Source organism: Hordeum vulgare, chromosome 3H (genome assembly GCF_904849725.1).
Source record: "Hordeum vulgare subsp. vulgare chromosome 3H, MorexV3_pseudomolecules_assembly, whole genome shotgun sequence".
Classification (NCBI taxonomy): Eukaryota; Viridiplantae; Streptophyta; class Magnoliopsida; order Poales; family Poaceae; genus Hordeum; species Hordeum vulgare.
Genome location: NC_058520.1, coordinates 16,316,691 through 16,338,012, shown reverse-complemented (window position 1 = coordinate 16,338,012; position 21,322 = coordinate 16,316,691). Strand labels below are relative to the sequence as shown.

General features: G+C 43.7%; 1 protein-coding gene across 2 annotated transcripts; it reads left to right on the top strand.

The window, feature by feature from the left end:
* The first annotated feature begins 13,499 nt into the window (after positions 1-13,499).
* LOC123439286 lies at positions 13,500-14,414 on the top strand. Of its 2 annotated transcripts, XM_045116019.1 has the most exons (2): positions 13,500-14,124; positions 14,244-14,414. In XM_045116019.1, the coding sequence occupies exons 1-2, from the start codon at positions 13,684-13,686 to the stop codon at positions 14,265-14,267; spliced, it is 465 nt and encodes a 154-aa protein (XP_044971954.1). In that variant the 5' UTR covers positions 13,500-13,683; the 3' UTR covers positions 14,268-14,414. The 2 variants fall into 2 exon arrangements, with proteins under 2 accessions (XP_044971954.1, XP_044971955.1); XM_045116020.1 differs by having other exon boundaries at positions 13,504-14,414.
* Positions 14,415-21,322: the final 6,908 nt, after the last annotated feature.

Here is a 21,322-nt window from a genome sequence, read left to right as displayed (position 1 = left end):
GTTTTAGGTCACATGCTGGACCGGATCTCCAAAGCACGATCTGACCCGGGCCTCGCGCAAGCAGGGCCCGTACGCACGTGTGGTGGCCGCGGCGAAAGCGGGCGGAGCCAAATCATGCGCGATGGAGGGGGGCGTGTGGGTCGTGCGCGATGCCGGCCCTGGGTATAAAACTCGAGTGGGGTGTGTTGTAACCTAGTGCGCGTGTAGAGTTCGAGGTCGGAATAGAAGCCGTAGTTGCGGCGGCGGCGTTCGTGGGTCGGAAAAAACACCACCGTGTCCACTGTTTTTGATGAGGACATCAACACCATTGTTACACCCACAACCCCAGCTGGTATACATACGGGACTAGTTACTAGAGCTCGTGCACGCCAATTGAATTACCAAGTACTTTCGTTTCTTGGGAATACTTCTAATGTTCATGAACATATGATCCTGCCTAAGTTAGATACTTTTGTTGTGCTCATGAATGAATGACCTACCATGGATAAGAAGGATATCCGTTGGAGCGGGATCAAGCATGGAGAAGAAGGTGCACGCGCGGGAGAGAACAATGGAGCTTCCACTGGTGATTTTCGCACTCTAAAGCCACCATAAGGAGAGCATGAAGGCTTTGGACGAAATATTCAAGACGCCACTTTATAAATTTCGTTCATAGGCTATTATAGGTGTCGCGCCACCTTACTTTTGGGCCAGGCCCATGTAATTTCGAAATACCATAATATAGGCTATTTTTAGAGTTCGTATGTGTGGGGAAACCGAGTTTAGGGCTGTTTTCGGACCCCTCCTCCAAGGGTCACGAAATTGCCTCTCTATCCCCTCATATATACAACCCTTAATTAGGGCACCGTTTAGACTTGGGTTTTATTTAGATTACAAGTTCGCCATAGGTGCAACTTCGTGTTCTTCGTTTGTGTTCTACGACCAGACAAAGGCGTCACAGAACGCCACCTTCATCAATAAAGCTTTCCTCTTATATTCACAATATCTTGATTGCATCTCGGTTTCTTGCTTGCTCTTCATTCGCATGCAGGAAACAGACCTTCGTGGTCAGGTTGATCGTACTCTGACGTGGTCAATAACCTCTCGGAGTTGGTTTAGCGATTGCTAAGGCGTGACGTCCTCACACGTTCGTAGTCGGATCGTCGAAGTCTACTCCACCAAAACGATTCCCACGATCTCATCGAAAGACAGGGACAACTTCGCCTCTATCAAGTGGTATCGGATTTCCAGGTTGCTTGGTGAGATTTTACCAGTTTTTCGTAGTTAGATCGCATCTGTTCTTCATACCTATCGTCCACGAAAAAGCCAAAAACAATTAGGGTTAGATCATCATATACGAACCAATCTGAGCCTTTGCATAGTCTTTTCAGTAGTTTGCTTAGTTGAAATTGCGGTTACATCGTCGTGTCGAATTGCTGGTCTTAGTGTCTAGTCCTTTTAGAGTTTCGAGTTCTGTTCACAGGTTGTCACGCCACCGCCGCACCGTCTTTCATCGCTGCCATATATCACCTCCACGCTACCATCATCGCTGTTGCCATATACCACCACCACGCCACCATTAGTCTTGCTGCCATATACCACCACCATATACCCACCACAATCCTAGTCTGCCTCCTTTTCGTCTTAGGTTAATTTCGAGATCTGCATGATTTCGGTTTCGTATTTCCTTACCTGAGTAGGTTTCGTGTTTCCTTACCTGAGTAGGTTCCAGAGCACTTTTTAGGCCAAACTTTCGAGGGGTAATTTTTTCCCTATCGTTTTGTTAGGTTTTTTAGAGAGTTTTGAGACACTCGCCATCATAGTGATTTTTTTCACAATTTTGGTCGTCACAACCCCGAATTGCTTCAGAAAAAAAAATTGTCAATTTTTTTTCGGGCCTATCCTGTTTTTGGTGCTTGGGTAGAGTTTTAAGACACTCGCCATTATACTGATTTTCTAAAAGAAAAGCGCAAAAAATGAGATAAAAAAATCAGAGTGGCTCTTCCCTTGATTAGTACTCGTGACCACGTTGGTGTTCCAGGCTAGCGTCTCTAGTACGGTCTAGCCTAGGACCAGCACCGTACCGTCGTTGAGCATCTTTTCAATTTTGCATCTCTGAACTGATTATTGCTAACCCTTCTTGCTACCATATTATAAGCCTTCCCAGCTCCACATACATCTACATCGTGTGTTTGACACCACCTGGCAATCGCTCTATCCAAGCTTTGAGAGTTTTGACTACACCGGTTGCCGATCGCCACCTGCAGCTGGGTAAGAATTGGTAATAAATTGGGATTTGCTTGACGGATTTGTGACACAACACCACCACCACCACTTCCTAGTAGCCTGTAGGTTTCTATTCTTCTGTCTTCCTATTGCTGCTAACCATGCCAGGATCACACGACGAGGAGATCAACTGGGAGAATCTGACCAACCAGGAGCTCCATGATAAATTTCAGCAAATGATGTCTGACCACGTACATGATTTCGTGACCACCTTTGGAGAGGCCATGGAGAAGCTCGAAGGTATGGAGAAGAAATTGGCACCAAGATGAACGCCAAATTCAATGAGGTGCTTGCCCGTTTACCACCACCAGCTGCAGCTGTTGTCCCTCTTCAACCACAACAACGGCTACGAGCGCGACGCGTGCCCGTCGGCCAAGTGCAGAATTTTGGTGTTGTTGCTCCTACTACTGCTGCTGCTACTACCGAGGTTTCTATGGCTGAGCAGAATGAGGAGTATGATGATGATTATGATGGTGATTACGATGATGAGGGAGAGGTTGCTCCAGTTCGGCACCAGGAACAACAACCACCATGACAAGCCGCTGGTCGTCCACATGGATACAATCGCAATGGTAGGGATGCACCACACCCTCACGTACGGGATCATGACCATCTTCCTAAACTTAAATTGATCGAAGATTCCTATTTTTGATGGTCGATATGTTCCTGATATATATCTTACTTGGGAGTTAGAAACAGAGCAACGTTTTACATGCTTGCAATTTCCTGAAGATAGACGTGTTGCTGCTGTTGTTTGTTCTTTCACTAGTTTTGCTTGTGTTTGGTGGTCTGAATATTGTAGAATACATCATGCTAATATTCCAACTACTTGGCCTGCTTTGAAAATTGCTATGCGTACTCGTTGGGTTCCACCATATTATCAACGTAAATTACTTCAAAACTTGCAGTGTTTAAGACAAGGAAAAAAGTCCGTAGAAGAATATTATCAGGAATTATAAAATCGCATGATTAGATGTGGTATTGTTGAGGACAATGAAGCTATGCTTGCACATTTTATGGCTGCATTAAATAGAGATATTCAGACTATTCTAGAATATAAGGATTATAACACTATCACTCGTTTATTCCATCTTGCTTGCAAAGCTGAACGTGAAGTGCAGGATCGGCAGTCATTGGCAAGAACTAATTTTTTTGCAGGTAGCACTTCCTCATGGACGCCACGAACCACATCTACTTCCACACGTCCTTCTACATCAGCACCTTCTTCTTCAGCCGCCAATTCCACCAGAGATACCAGGAAACATGCCTCTGCCACAACCTTCGCCAATAGCACACCTTCCGGGCCTGCGCAAAGCTCTTCTTCATCCATGGCATCCACAGGGCAAACACATGAGGTAATTTGTCATCGTTGCAAGGGTGAAGGTCATTATGCGAGAGAGTGGCCATCCAAGCGCTTGATGATTATTACTGAGGATGGTGGATATGACACCGCTAGTGATTATGATGAGGAGACTCTAGCTCTTTTTGCAAGTGAAGAACGGGGTGTAGATGATACTGAACAAGAGACACAATACATGGCTGCTGACTACGCTGACAGGTATGAAAGCTTCGTTGCTCAACGTGTTCTAAGTGTGCAGGTAACACATGTTGAGAAAAATCAGAGGCACAACTTGTTCCATACTAAGGGAGTGGTAAAGGAACGTTCCGTTCGCGTAATCATCGATGGATGGAGTTGCAATAACTTAGCTAGCATGGAGATGGTGGAGAACCGGTCTCTCACCACCAGGCCACATCCTCATCTTTATTATATCCAATGGTTCAACAACGGTGGCAAAGTTAAGGTAACATGTACTGTTCGTGTGCATTTTAGCATTGCTACATATTCTGATTTTGTTGATTGTGATGTGGTACCCATGCAAGCATGCTTCGTTTTACTTGGTAGACCATGGCAATTTGATTAAAATTCTGTACACCATGGTAGAACAAATCAGTATATTCTTGTTCATAAGGATCAAAATATAACTTTGCTTCCTATGTCTCCTGAACATATTATGAAAGATTACATTGCTAGAGCTATTAAAGCAAAACAAGACCTACATAAGAGTGAAAATCAGATTGTAGCAAAGGAATTTGAGCAACACAATAAGCCTACTAAATCATCATCTAGTGTTGCCTCTGAAATAAAACTGAAGAGTGGTTGTTTACTTGCCACTAAATCTGATATTACTGATTTGGATATTACTACATCTGTTTGCTATGTTTTCGTATGCAAAGAGGTATTATTTTCATTAGAGGACATGCCACCCTCTTTGCCTCCTGTTGTCATTAACATTTTGCAGGAGTTCGCTGACGTCTTTCCACAAGACGTGACATCTGGATTACCACCTATTAGAGGGATTGAGCATCAGATTGACTTAATTCCCGGTGCATCGCTACCCAACCGTGCACCATACCGTACCAATTCAGAGGAGGCGAAGGAGATTATGTGTCAAGTACAAGAGCTGCTCGACAAAGGTTATATACGTGAATCTCTTAGTCCTTGTGTTGTTCCTATTATTCTAGTGCCAAAAAAGGATGGTACATCGCGTATGTGTGTTGATTGTAGAGGCATTAATAATATTACTATTCGTTATCGTCATCCTATTCCTAGGCTAGATGATATTCTTGATGAATTAAGTGGCTCTACAATTTTCTCCAAAGTTGATTTGCGTAGTGGATACCATCAAATTCGCATGAAATTCGGAGATGAATGGAAAACAACATTTAAAACTAAGTTTGGCTTGTATGAGTGGTTAGTTATGCCTTTTGGATTGACTAAGGCACCTAGCACTTTCATGAGATTAATGAATGAGGTTTTACGTGCTTTCATTGGACGATTTGTGGTAGTCTACTTTGATGATATACTGATTTATAGTAGATCTTTGGAGGAACACTTGGATCATTTGCGTGCTGTTTTTAGTGCTCTATGTGATGCACATCCATTTGGTAACCATCGGAAGTGCACCTTTTGCACAGACAGAGTATCTTTTCTTGGCTATGTTGTTACTTCACAGGGAATTGAAGTTGATAAAGCTAAGATTGAAGCTATTGAGAGTTGGCCGCAGCCCAGAACGGTCACACAAGTGAGGAGTTTCCATGGACTCGCCGGGTTTTATAGGCGTTTTGTGAGAGATTTCAGCACCATTGTTGCACCTCTCAATGAGCTTACAAAGAAGGATGTGCCTTATTCTTGGGGTACCACACAGGAAGAGGCCTTCACGGTTTTGAAAGATAAGTTAACACATGCTCCTTTACTCCAACTTCCTGATTTTAATAAGACTTTCGAGCTTGAATGTGATGCTAGTGGAATTGGATTAGGAGGTGTGTTATTACAAGATGATAAACCTGTTGCATACTTTTCTGAAAAATTAAGTGGACCTAGTCTGAATTATTCTACTTATCATAAGGAATTATATGCTCTTGTTTGGACTTTGGAAACATGGCAACATTATTTATGGCCCAAAGAATTTGTCATACATTCTGATCATGAATCTTTGAAACATATTAAAAGTCAAGCAAAACTGAACCGTGGACATGCTAAATGGGTTTAATACATTGAGACTTTTCCGTACGTCATTAAACGCAAGAAGGGTAAAGAAAATGTCATTGCTGATGCTTTGTCTCGTCGTTACACTATGCTTTCACAATTTGACATTAAAATATTTGGTTTGGAGACCATCAAAGATCAATATGTGCTTGATGCTGATTTCAAAGATGTGTTGGAAAATTGTAAAGAAGGGAGAACATGGAATAAGTTCATCATTAATAATGGATTTGTGTTTCGTGCTAACAAGCTATGCATTTCAGCTAGCTCCATTCGTCTTTTGTTGTTACAAGAGGCGCATGGAGGAGGATTGATGAGACACTTTGATGTAAAGAAGACGGAGGACGTACTTGCTACACATTTCTTTTGGTCAAGGATGTGACGGGATGTTGAGCGTTTTATTGCTCGCTGCACGACATGTCAAAAAGCTAAGTCATGACTTAATCCTCATGGTTTATATATGCCTTTGCCTCTACCTAGTGTTCCTTGGTAGGATATATCTATGGACTTTGTTTTAGGTTTACCTCGAACAAAGAAGGGGAGGGATAGCATATTTGTTGTCGTGGACAGATTTTCTAAAATGGCACACTTTATACCATGTCATAAAAGTGATGATGCCGCTAATGTGGCTGATTTGTTCTTTCGTGAAATTATTCGCTTGCATGGTGTGCCAAATACGATTGTTTCAAATCGTGATGCTAAATTTCTTAGCCACTTTTGGCGATGTTTATGGGCTAAGTTGGGGACAAAATTGCTTTTTAGTACTACATATCACCCCCGAACTGATGGACAAACTGAAGTAGTCAATAGATCTTTGTCTACTATGCTTAGGGCTGTTTTGAAGAACAATCAAATACTGTGGGAAGAATGCTTGCCTCACATTGAATTTGCTTATAATCTTTCGCTGCATTCTACTACAAAGATGTGTCCTTTTGAAGTTGTGTATGGTTTCGTACCTCGTGCATCTATTGATTTGTTACCTCTTCCATCTTCGGAGAAGGTTAATTTTGATGCTAAAGAATGTGCTGATTTGATATTAAAGATGCATGAGTTAACTAAGGAAAACATTGAGCGCACTAATGCTAAATATAAATTTGCTGGAGATAAGGGTAGAAAACATGTTGTCTTTGCACATGGAGATCTTGTTTGGTTGCATTTGCGTAAGGATAGGTTTCCTGATTTGCGCAAGTCAAAACTAATGCCGCGTGCTGATGGTCTTTTCAAAGTGTTAGAGAAAATAAATCATAATGCATATAGACTTGAGCTGCCTGTAGATTTGGGGTTAGTCTGACTTTTAACATTGCACATTTGAAGCCATATTTGGGTGAGGAAGATGAGCTTCCGTCGAGGACGACTTCAGTTCAAGAAGGGGAGGATGATGAGGACATCAACACCATTATTACACCCACAACCCCAGCTGGTATACACACGGGACCAATTATTAGAGCCAATTTAATTACCAGGTACTTTCGTTTCTTGGGAATACTTCTAATGTTCATGAACATATGATGTTGCCTAAGTTAGATACTTTTGTTGTGCTCGTGAATGAAGGACCTAGCATGGATAAGAAGGATATCCGTTGAAACAGGATCAAGCATGGAGAAGAAGGTGCACGTGTGGGAGAGAACAATGGAGCTTCCACTAGTGATTTTCACACTCTAAAGACACCATAAGGAGAGCGTGAAGGCTTTGGACGAAATATTCAAGACGCCACTTTATAAATTTCATCCGTAGGCTATTATAGGTGTTGCGCCACCTTATTTTTGGGCCAGGCCCATGTAATTTTGAAATAGCATAATATAGGCTATTTTTAGAGTCCGTATGTGTGGGGAAACCGAGTTTAGGGCTGTTTTCGGACCCCTCCTCCAAGGGTCACGAAATTGCCTCTCTATTCCCTCATATATACAGCCCTTAGGGCACCGTTTAGACTTGGATTTTGTTTAGATTACAAGTTCGTCATAGCTGCAACTTCGCGTTCTTCGTTTGTGTTCTACGACCAGACAAAGGCGTCACAGAACCCCACCTTCATCAATAAAGCTTTCCTCTTATATTCGCAATATCTTGATTGCATCTCGGTTTCTTACTTGTTCTTCCTTTGCGTGCAGGAAACAGACCTTCGTGGTCAGGTTGATCGTGCTCCAGCGTGGTCAATAACCTCTCGGAGTTGGTTTAGCGATTGCTAAGGCGCGACGTCCTCACACGTTCGTAGTCAGATCGTCAAAGTCCGCTCCACCAAAACGATTCCCACGATCTCATCGAAAGACAGGGACAACTTCACCTCTGTCAGTTTCATCCTTGTTTCTTCTTCCTCCTTCGGTTTGTGCCGGCGAGAGAGAGGGAGTGCAGCGCGAGAAAGAGACCAATGCGGCAACAACATAGATCATCGCGTGTCGCGTACAACCCATAGACCATCGACAACGTCGCACGGAAAGTCGACCATGCCTACGCTGGTGGCCATGGCGGTTACGCCTCCTATGTGCTAGAAAAGGCCCACGAGACACCAAAGCTACCTCCGTGGCACAACAAGCCCGGCGACGACGCCAGCTAACACCTACACCCCACGCTTCCGCAAAGCTGGTGCTGATAATAGGGAGCACACGGCCATGGATTGCCACCACTATCGAACCACTAATGCCACTCTTGCGAGGTACTCCCTCCGTTCCTAAATATAAGTCTTTTAAGATATTTCATTGGAAGTCTACATACGGAACAAAATGAGTGAATCTACATACTAAAGTATGTCTATATACATTCGTATGTAGTCCATTAATAAAACCTCCTTAAAAACTTATATTTAGGAACGGAGGGAGTACTATGTAGTCGCTAGAATTAGTTAGCGAGGCAGTTTATCAATCCCCCCTCCCCCGCCCAGAACACTGGCTCTGCTTCTGTTCTGCCCGGTTGATCTGTTTTTCTTATCCGTGTGGATTCCCACCAGTCTTCTTAGCTGCTGAAACTTAATATGTGATGGGTCCTGTGATCAGCGGACAATCTATTGGTCTCATGATGAGGTCGATAAGTTGCGGATCCTGCTTGGTTTCGATACGTGTGAAATATGAATAATTGTTGCGAATGATATTGCTCTTCTTTTAATACATGTGAAATACGAAAAATTGTTGTTAACGATATTGCTCCGCTTCCAATACGCATGAAATACGTCAGACAAGAGCTATTTGCTAGTTGCGGCGGCCTCACCTTTCATAAGTTGCCCTGATCCCACATGCCAGGATATCCCGCTTTAGCATTGTGAGGAAACAGAGTGGCCCAAGCCCACCAGTCAAAGTATCACGCGATCCCACGTGTCATAAGTTGTCTTGACCCAACATGTCAGGATTCTAACGCGTCGACGCTGTGGTGAGAGAGAGTAGACCGACCCCACCCATCAGGATATCATGCGACCCCACTACTTAAGAGGTAATGTTCAAACGCTTTGACCGGATGAAAGTGCTTCATTTGGACTTTTGTGAGCACGTGGTGGAGGGAGAAAGGAAAACGTGAGCTACGTTAGTTGGGCGGGGCAGAACTGAGGACAAGTAAGGAAGTGGGGTCACGGAAATAAAAATCACTAAATTTAATAGATGTGAAATAATTTTATTGTCAAACCATTGTAAAATAGCAAAAACTTTCAATATGTGTCCTTCTTTTGAGACATTTAATTAGGTGATATATGTATCCGTAAAGTGTGCATTGATATTGGGGCATAAAAATACATTTATGAACAACTGATTTTTTTTGTTTAGTTAATTAACGGAAGAAGAGCTCGAAAATCGCTAATATATTAAGGCCCCGCTTGATTCGTCGGTTTGAGGCCCAATACACCGTTGTAATATACCCTTGTAAAACAAAAATGGATGGATCTAACGTTAGTGCTTGGTATGTCGTTTTTTGGACTGCAATTTATACACTGGTTTTCTTATTTACACCCGTAACAGGATTGTATCCGCTACAGACCACTGTCCGTCGTTTTATCCACCTCCCTCTCGCTCGAGACCAAGCGATGCTTAATAGTAAGGGACGACTTCTTATTTGTAGAATAGTACTTCAAACTTTTCTAGTGTGGTCCAAGCGATTGCTACTCAAAATTCGATCCTATTACTTCTGCATACATATTCAAAAGGAATTTCCATCATAAAAAATCTGATTGTTCCATCTCCATATGAGACGATGCTCTCATTTATATAGGATTACCAGTCAAGATCTAGACTGAGTAAACCTAAAATTAAATACTCCCTTCGTAAAAGAAAATAAAACGTTTAGATCATAATTTTAATGATTAAAACACTATTATATTTCTTTATAGAGGGAGTACTTGATGGTACATAATCAATAAAAGGTGGCATAGGTCTCCAATAATTCAAACTTTCGGTCGACAAGCACCTTCACAGATTGAGATCTAAATAACTTTTTGGTGCATATCCATGTCCATCCTTGCTGGCACCCTCCCATTTGTCACCCATCCAAATCGGGTTCCCCACCAAGAATCTACCCTCCATCCGGTTTCTTCTCGTTTAAGCATATTATTGTGAGGCTGATCAATCGTTTAGCCATATCCAGACACAAGAAGAGGAAGATCATCATATTCCAGTGCAGAATGATGTGCTTTCTTTTCTATTTCCTGGTACGTGGCTCATATGTTTTTTTATGTCAGATTTCTTTATTTTCTAGCTATTTGGTGACGTCATTTCCCAATTGAACAATAAGATGAGTTAATTAACAGATATGGTTATTTTCTTGCAGTTTGGTGACGTCATTTCCCAACCTTAGCATTAAGATGAGTTAATTAAAGTGTTAACTGAACAAAATTGGGACCAATGGACAGAGTAAATTAAATTGTTGAGTAAACTAAAAGTAAGTCAATCCAGGTCAATGCCTCGATGGTCTTACATGAAAAAGACTTTGACACTAGTCGGAATATAGGTCAATGCCTCAATGGTCTTACATGAAAAAGCATGTTCAAACTTATGAACGTAGTGTAGACGCATAAATTTTCTGTGATGACCTAGTCCAATAATGTGATTGATTCTTCTGAGAACCAAAATATTGCCCTGAAGAACGCATAGAGGCAACAACGAGACCGATGAAGACCCAGTAGATGGGCCACATGATAGTTTGTTAGTTGCATCTTCACAACAACTCTAGTAGACCCGGTAATAGCTCACGAACTGCAAAATTACGACGAGTTTATTAGTTTTGCCCGATTTTTTGGTCAGATCAGACCCCGTATGCTCGGCCGACCATTCGGACTACTTGCTTACCTCATTTTTTGGCTTACTATGAAAAGATTTGGCAAACGACCATCATTAGAACCAAATTCTACCTGCCCTGAAAAAGTTCTGTTCAATGAACATTGAAGAGAAAGAGAGCATGGATAATCGTCGGTCGTGCCTTCCATGAGACAGAACCCCGATAACATGCCGCGCATTTCCAAAGCCGAACAGTTCGGCGCGCCCGCGGCATCTTGGCCTGCGTCCGGCATCAATCGTGGATGCTGCCGCGGCGAGGCACCGCCCGCGACGATGCTTCGCGCTCGCCAGCCACCACAGCACCTACCCCGACACGATAAGTGGTGCTCAAGCTGAAACTGACAACCAAAGACATAGGTAGTTGACTGGGGGAGCACAACCCCGACAAGATAACACCAGCACCACTGTCCTCAAGCTGAAACCGACGTGCCGAGACGCGCTTCAGGAGGGAGGGAGAAGTGTGAACCTGGTCTCCACTTTCTTCCCCTGGCTTTGCACACACGTCGCTCTTTCGAGACATTTAATTAGGTGATATATACAAATTCCTAAATTTAATAGATGTCAAATAATTTTATTGTCAAACCATTGTAAAAGAGCAAAAACATTCAAGATGTCTCCCTCTTTCAAGACATTTAATTAGGTGATATATATCCCTAAAGTGTGCATTGATATTGGGGCATAAGAATACATTTTGAGAACAACTGATTTTGTTGTTTAGTTAATTAACGGAATAATAGCTCGAAAAGCCCTAATATATCTATAGTAAGGGACAACTTCTTATTTGCAGAATAGTACTTCAAACTTTTCTATTGTGGTCCGGGCGATTGCTACTCCAAATTCGATCCTATTACTTCTACACACATATTCAAAAGGAATCTCAATAATAGAAAATCTGTTTGTTCCACCTATTTAGGAGACGATGCTCTTATTTACATAGGATTACCAGTCAAGATCTTGAATGAGTAAACCTAAAATTAACTACTCCCTCCGTAAAGAAAAATAAGAGCGCTACAAAGAAGTACTTGATAGTACATAATCTATGAAAAGTGGCATAGGTCTCCAATAGTTCAAACTTTCGGTCGACAAGCACCTTCACAGATTGAGATCCAATTAGCTTTTTGGTGCATATCCATGTCCATCCTTGCTGGCACCCTCCAATTTGTCACCCATAAATTTCGGGTTTCCTACCAAAAATCTACCCTCATCTGGTTTCTTCTCTTTTAAGCATATTGTTGTGAGGCTGATCAATCGTTTAGCCATATCCAGTGACAAGAAGAGGAAGATCATCATATTCCACGAGGCTCGTATAGGAGAATAAAGGTTGCGGCATATGGGAAATAGCAGCAACGGACAGGTTATTATTGAGTTGTTTTTGCCATATATACCTAGTAATGCACTTATATACGCAGAGTGTTGTGCTTTCTTTTCTATTTCCTGGTAAGTGGCTCGTATGTTTTTGACGTTGGATTTGTTTATTTTCTTGCAGTTTGGTGACGTCATATCCCAACCAAACATTAAGATGAGTTAATTAAAGAGTTAAGCGAACAAGATTGGGAGCGATGAACAGAGCTAATTAAAGTGTTAAGTAAACTAAAAGTAAGTCATTCCAGGTCAATGCCTCAATGGTCTTATATTACATGAAAAAGACTTTGACACTAGTCGGAATCCAGGTCAATGCCTCAATTGTCTTACATGAAAAAGCATGTTCAAATTAATGAACGTAGTGTGGACGCATAAATTTTCTGTCATGACCAAGTCCAGTAAAGTGATTGATTCTTCTGAGAACCAAAATATTCCCCTGAAGAACGCACAGAGGCATCAACAAGAGCGATGAAGACCCAGTAGATCGATGGGCCGCATGATAGTTTGTTAGTTGCATATATCTTCACAACAACTCTAGCAGACCACGTAATAGCTCACGAACTGCAGAATTATGGTGAGTATTACGGTGAGTATATGGGTTTTGCCTGATTTTTTGGTCAGATCAGACCCCGTATGCTCGGCCCGGCCATTCGGACTACTTGCTTACCTTAGTTTTCGGCTTACTATGACAAAACTTGGCAAACGACCAGCGTTAGAACCGAATTCTACCTGCCCTGAAAAAGTTCTGTTCAATGAACATTGAAGAGAAAGAGAGCATGGATAACCGTCGGTCTTGCCTTCCATGAGACAGAACCCCGATAACATGCCGCGCATTTCCAAACCCGAACAGTTGGGTGCGCCTGCGGCATCTTGGCCTGCGTCCGGCATCGATCGTGGATGCTGCCGCGGCGCGGCACCGCCCGCGACGATGCGTCGCGCTCGCCGGCCACCACCCCACCTCCCAAGCGCTCGGCTCCCTCCGATTCCCGGATTCGCATAGGTTATTGACTGGGGGAACCCCGACAAGATAACACCAGCACCAGTCCTCAAGCTGAAACTGACAACCCGAGACGCGCTTCAGGAGGGAGAAGTGTGAACCTGCTTTCCACTTTCCGTTGGCTTTGCACACACGTCGCATCCAGCACGAGCTCATCGCCTCGGCACCCGGAGCATATATACTCGTAGCACCACCACTACCGCTAGTGCAGTAATCAGTTAAGCCTCCTCGGTGCACCGCGAATCCAGATAGTGGAGTCACCAGCTGCAAGAATGTGCTTCGAGTTCAGCTCCTGTTTCGGCGGCGGCATGAAGGACGACTACGGCGGCGAGCGGTCCAACCACAGCGGCTGCGGCGGCCTTCACCGCGGCCGTAGGGGGTACCGCAAGAACGGGAAGGGCTACAACGGCGCCGCCCACCACAAGCCGGCGACGGCCTACGACCACCAGCCGGCTCTTGATGAGGCGGGGCGCAAGGCCTACCATGACGGCGCGTGGAAAGCGGACCACGCCGGTGCCGGTGGGCACGGCTACCACGCCGCCTACGCCCCAGACAAGGTCCAGGAGACGCCCAAGCTTCCTGCGTCGCACAACAAGGCCGGCGACAACGACGGCTACGCCTACAACACGGCCCGCCTCCGCCAGGCTGCTGCTGATGATAAGGAGCACGCCGCCATGGATTACCACCACTACCCAACCACTACTACCACTCTTGTAAGGCATTAGGTAGCTAGTCGTTAGTATTACCTAGCATGGCAGTTCATCAATCAGCCTTTCTACTGCCTTTGCTTTGCAACTCTGTCTGGTAGCTCTGTTTTTTTCATGAGAGCCAGGAACCAGGGGGCTGTGGATTTTGATCAGAGCCTCCATGTATTTGTTCATGGATGTGCGCCACAAGGAAGGTTTTACCACTCTGTTTCTCTAGTTGCTAGCCTGTAATTTTGCTGTGTCTGCTTTCTTCTTGTATCATATTATCAAGTAAAAGAAAGCATTTCTGAGATCTCCGTCATATGATTCCCCATTTCTTCCATGGCTATCTGTATGTGTGGCTTGGCTCTCTTTTTTCCAGTCACCCATTTCCACAGCTTGGATTTCGCATGAATATTTGATTCATTCTACTTAATCTGATCTCACAGACATTCTGAAGCACCGAAACTACAACGGTTTAGAAAAAAACAGCGAACAACTTACTTTTGTGTCTTGGCACCTCATCTCCTGCTTTGAATAGCCCACCACAATCTATAGTCTATAGTTTATCTATCTATCTATCTATCTATCTATCTATGGTAGCTATACTAATCAGAGACTCCCAACAAATTCCCACGTTAATCAAAAAATTAGAGCCGTTAATCTGGTGAAACCGATTTATTACGGTGTAGATTAACCAATATAAATTCCCATGTTAGCCAAAAGTTAGAGGCTTAGGCCCTGTTTGGAACCACAATAGATTATAATAATCTAGATTATGAAGATAGATTATATAATCTGGTTTATAAAAATAATCTAGGTGGCCATGTTTGGAGGCCAGATTATATAAACTGTAATCCAGGTTTTATATTGTACAATGACATGTCTGCCCTCTGTTTTTTAACTGCAAAGGTAATAATCTAGGTGGACATGTTTGGAGGACGGTGGCGGTGGCAGTAGGTAATTATCTTCAAGTTTCTAAGGGTAATGTGTCATTAGTAATCCACAATCTGATTTTAGCCGGGGTAGAGTAGATTATAATTTTTTAATAATCTGGTCATCTAGTTTTTATAAATTGTAATATAATCTGTCATGTTTGGAGACATAATAGATTATAAAAATCGAATTATATAATTTGGATGGTTCCAAACGGGGCCTTAGAAATCTTATTAAAAGGCAGTTCAATAAAAGGATTTTTATCCGGTGGATACCACAAGAGATAAAAAAAGAGCCGTCCTCCCGTAGATGCCAAAGAGATTGGATCTAACTTTACCTCATCTGTCTTCCTATTTTCTCTCTCTCTATCTCTCCTCTCGGATAGAAAATATTCAAACGTCCCTTCCCCTCTTCAATCTCTATCCATGTGAAAAACGAAACCATCCTTCTAGTGTCCCTTTCCTCACGATAGAAGATGAGCTCTTTTATGGTACCTGCAACAAATATAAGCCGTCTATTTGTGAAATCTAGCGGTGATGATCGAGTTGTACTACTTCAATTTGCCAATGAAATCGGCGAGCGGTATAGTTTGCGCCACTTTGCTTCCCTCCTCCGGTATACATGTCACGAGGGCATTTATGGCAGATCAGAAGGCTGCAGAGCCTAGCCTCGTCCTTCCCTCCTCCTCCCAGGCGATCGAGGACTCGCTGCTTCCCTGGGATCACATCGCGCTGCGGGACCGGCCAGTTCTCACTCGCGACTGCGTTTGCCTCATCTCTTCATCTCTACGGGGTCACTCCGGAGTCGGGAGCCCTACGCCTGTCTACTCTGACGACCTCCCCTCCGGCAGCGCGCCACCTCACTCCGATCTCCGGCTTGGCCGCGTCGCCGACTTCATCCCCGCTGTCTCGCCCTCCAGGGGACCGGACCACCGCCGCCTTCCCCGACAACGACGGCGGGGGCAACAAGGCGTAGGGCCTCTGATCCGACGTCTACGTCTTCCAGTTTCGGACATCTGATGGCTCACGGCGCACTCTAGCTACTTATCCGTTACGGGGGCTGGCCCATCTTCTAGGATTTCAGCCGCCGCACGTGCGGCGCTTTGATTTTCGGTCGCCATATATTATTGGGAGGAGAACGACGTAGCTAAGGTTCGTTCAGGCCCAGCTGTCGCGGCACTCCCACTCCCACAACCCCCTCAACGACTGCAGCCACCGACGTCCTCCTCTTCCTTCGATAGCCCAAGCTCCTTTTATCTCTTATGTTTCTGGACCGGGCGGTCCACAGCTTGATGCATACCTCCTTGGATCAACGTACCCTGAGCTATTCGCTCACCGATCCCTGAGCAGTCAGCACTCAGCACCCCGACATCGCGTTCGCCCTTATAATTTTTAAAACATAAATGTCCATCCTATCCTCACAAATCAATGGCCCAATTTTAATATACCGCTATGTCCCCTGTCAGCAGTATAGGATACCGTAAAAACGGTCAAGATATACTACTTCCTCCGTCACGGTTTAGAAGGCGTGCATGCAAATTCTCTAGGACCTAGGTGATTATTGATTGGTTCTGAAATGAGTTAAAAAATAGCATTCACACTACGCATGTATATAGAAGTAGTACAACGAAATACTAATTAGCCGCTAGGAGTAAATGCAACGTGCCTTAATCTTTGTCTATTTTGAAAACGCACGCAAGTCTAACTGTACCTTCTAAACCGTGACGGAAGGAGTACCGGACTTCTCTCTCCGCCAGGGTAAGAAAATCCACAATGCTACCGTCCCTTCCTTTCTTTTCTTTCTCTCTCACCCCATGGAAGTTATTTCACCGTCCTAAAATCTTGGACAATCTTTAGTTTGTGAGCAAGATGCTACCCACTAGGCCAGGCCGTTTGTGACGAGCAGATCAATCCATCTCGCTGCCCACCAGGCCAGGCCTTCGTGACGAGCAGATCTTGCCAAAGTTCACGGCAGCGTCCATGTAGATACCGCAGATGGTGGCATACTTCAGGGCCAGCCATCGGAACAGCCCACCAAATTTGTTGCCCACGAAAACTGATGGAAGATCGATCTGTAAATCCGATGTTCATGGGTTCGGTTATATCAATGTTCACAAATGAAGCCCAAGCCAAAGCCTCACGCCCGTTCACAAATCCATGGTGCTCTATGTCAAGGTCGCTAGATCATACAGATAGATAATTGGTTTGATTTTTCTTTGTCAACCTGATAAGTTTGGATGATCAATTCGAATTGGATTATTGGACGACTGATGATTCCCAAATGGTCGATATGGCTTCACCCGACAGCTACATCGCTAAGGCAAGTGAAGTCACTCGCGACTACACTTCCGGGGACAAAGATTTAACTGGCTATACGCAAGCACAAGTATATTCTGTAAGGGGAGAGAAACCAAACTACACAAAGTGCATGGAACCAATGCGCCACTAGCTGTGGTCTTTACTAAATCATTTGGGCCACCAAATCTGATGCTGCAATTTGCACCAACGTGGATGAAGATAATTGTACATTAATTAGGTGGATGCAGGCTCATGACGGATGGTGAAGCTGCAGTAAGCCGGGGTGGAAATCAGATCATTAAATCTCAGGTGCATATATACGAACTAATGATTTTACTAATAGTTTTCTTTACAAAGTTTTTTACTGTTTTTGAGATAAAATAATCATTTTTTAAACCCTTCTAATTTAGTGTCTGGATGTGACATGCATGCATGCACGTATACTGATTATTGTTTGGTCCCCTTTTATTTTATTTGCAGGAGTGCCAACGACAACAAGTAGGATGATCTATGGTTCTCTTTCCTTTTTGAAAAGGAGGAAACGAGTTTCCGGCCTCTGTATCAATTGATGTATGTAACCATCTTATTAAAATAAATTCAAAACATAGTCATAGATCCATAAAGCTCTGAAGCTGAAAATCAAAACAAAGATGATATGAAAAAACTGCCATATCCGGCGTAGCTAAAAGCAGACTACGATGCCTATACACCTAGCCTATTATTAGCACGCCATCTGAACCGGTTAAAGATAACCCGTGCGAACATCTCCAATATTCATAAGCTCCCTGGAGTCCGCATGGCTGAGTAACGACCACGTACGGATCCAAGACATCGCTATGTAGATAACCTGCAAAAAGTTGTTGAAGTTCTTGCGATTAAAAATTATGTCATTCCTGGTATTCCATATAGCCCAAAATAGAGCACAGATCCCAATTCTAATAAGTTTTCATATTTTAACGTCTACTCCATTGAGCCACGTTGTAAATAACGAGCTAATACATGTAGGTGGGGTAACGTTAAAAGCTATATGAACAGTGCGCCATAGTAGTTTTGCAAGAGGACAATCTAGAAAGAGGTGTCTTATTGTTTCATTCTGATCACAATAACAACAGTTAGGTCTGCCTCCCCATCTTCGTTTTATCAAGTTATCTTTGGTTAATACCACATCTTTGTGTATAAACCACATAAATTTTTTAATTCTGAGAGGCACTTTGATATTCTAAATATGTAATGATATGGAGAGTGGTCCTATGTTTATCAGATCTGTGTACATGGATTTTACTGGAAATACACCATTCGCAACTAAAGTTGATCGAACATCGTCTGTCTGGTCAGTTAGTTGCACCTACATAAGTCTTCTGACTAGATGTAACCATGCATTCCAGCATGCTCCCACTAAAGCTCGCTGAACTGTATATTCAGAGGTACCGATTGTAGTACCGTGGACACATAGTCCTTTTTACGTCGTGCAATATTATAAAGCATAGGGTATTAAAGTGCTAAAGGAGTGTCCCCAAGCCAAGCATCTTCCCAAAATTTTGTTGAGGAACCATCACCAACTACAAATTTCACCCTCTGAAAAAAGTCACATTTATCTTCATTAACCCTTTCAAGAAAGGTGAGTCATTTGATCTAGTTGTAACCTGGGCTAAAGTTGTGGAATGTAAGTATTTATTCTTCAATATTTGAATCAACATCCCCTCGGTCTATCTGGATAACCTGTAAAGCCATTTGCTAAGCAGGCATATGTTCTTCACTTCCAAATTTTCAATGCCCAAACCCCCTGGTCTTTTGGTCTACATATAATATTCCAATGTGTTAACCTGTATTTCTTCTTAGCCTCATCACTTTGCCAGAAGAAACGAGATCTGTAAAAATCTAGTCGTTTTCATATCCCTACTGGTACTTCAAAAAAAAAGACAAGAGGAACATAGGCAGGCTTGTTAACACGGAGTTTATTAGTACTGCTAGCCTCCCTCCATATGACATAAGCTTGCCCTTCCAACAACTAAGTTTTTTTTTCAAATCTATCTTCAATACATTTCCATTTCTTATTCGTCAGTCGCCTATGATGAATAGGAATCCCAAGATAGCTAAACGGTAGTGATCCCATTTCACATCCAAATAGTTGCCTTTAAGCGTCTTGCTCCTCTTTTGCCTTCCCAGAACAGAGAAGTTCGCTTTTGTTGAAATTAATTTTCAGCCCCAAGAGCTGTTCAAATAAGCACAACAGTAGTTTCATATTCCTCGCTTTAGCCATACCGTGTTCCATGAAAATTATCGTATCATCCCCATATTGCAGAATGGACACACCCCCTCTACCAGATGTGGAATAAGACCTCCTACTTGGCCCTTTTCTTTGGCCCTGCCAATGAGTATTGTCAACATATGTCTGCAACCCTTGCGTGTTTGAAAAAAAATGGCCTATGTAATCATTAACTTTAACCGCCACACTGCCTTTCTGAATGAAAGTATCACCTGATATCTCCATCATTCATTGCATCCTTTCATATGCAACGCCTGTTGAAGAAATGGCCATTTGACTTTATCATATGCTTTTTCGAAATCCACTTTAAAAATAACCCCATGTAGTTTCTTTGTATGAATTTTGTGTAATGTTTCATGCAGGACAGCAATGCGTACAGCCTCCGCCTTCTTTGGCAACAACATTATTGTTCCAAAGTTAAGGTGGAATAGCTGTAACTGGCCACTAAATAAATTATGGAACATAGGCAACAGATCCCCCTTAATGATATGCCAGCATTTTTTATAAAATTCTGTCGGAAACCCGTCCGGTCCCGGTGCCTTATTTTGTTACATTTATGCTATTGAGTCGTACACCTCCTTCTCGGTAAATGGAGCTGATAGCACCTCATTCTCATCTGAATTGAGGTTAGGTATATCATGGGTTGTGCTTTCTGTTGGGGAACGTCGCATGGGAAACAAAATTTTTCCTGCGCGCACGAAGACCTATCATGGTGATGTCCATCTACGAGAGGGGATATTCGATCTACGTACCCTTGTAGACCGCACAGCAGAAGCGTTAGTGAACGCGGTTGATGCAGTGGAACGTCCTCACGTCCCTCAATCCGCCCCGCGAACCGTCCCGCGATCAGTCCCACGATCTAGTGCCGAACGGACGGCACCTCCGCGTTCAGCACACGTACAGCTCGACGATGATCTCGGCCTTCTTGATCCAGCAAGAGAGACCGGGAGGTAGAAGAGTTCTCCGGCAGCGTGACGGTGCTCCGGAGGTTGGTGGTGATCTTATCTCAGTAGGGCTCCGCCCGAGCTCCATAGAAACGCGATCTAGAGGAAAAACTGTGGAGGTGTGTGGTCGGGCTTCCGTGGAAGAGTCATCTCAAATCAGCCCTAAAACCTCCGTATATATAGGGGAAAGAGGGGGAGCCTTGCCTTGGGGTCCAAGGACCCCTAAGGGCTTCGGCCGAGCCAAGGGGGGCAGCCCTCCCCTTCCAAACCGAGTCCAACTAGGTTTGGAAGGAGGAGTCCTTCCCCCTTTTCCCACCTCCTCTTTTTTTTCTTTTCTCTTTGATTTTCTTCCTATGGAGCATAGGGCCTTCTTGGGCTGTCCCACCAGCCCACTAAGGGCTGGTGCGCCACCCCCAAGGCCTATGGTCTTCCCCGGGGTGGGTTACCCCCCCCCCCCCCCTAGTTCAATCTCGTTTACCGGCAAGTCTCTTTACTCGTTCCGTAATACAAGATCCCGCAACTTACACTAAGTCACATTGCTTGCAAGGCTTGTGTGTGATGTTGTATTACCGAGTGGGCCCCGAGATACCTCTCCGTCATACGGAGTGACAAATCCCAGTCTTGATCCATACTAACTCAACGAACACCTTCGCAGATACCTATAGAGCATCTTTATAGTCACCCAGTTACGTTGCGACATTTGATACACACAAAGCATTCCTCCGGTGTCAGTGAGTTATATGATCTCATGGTCATAGGAACAAATACTTGACACGCAGAAA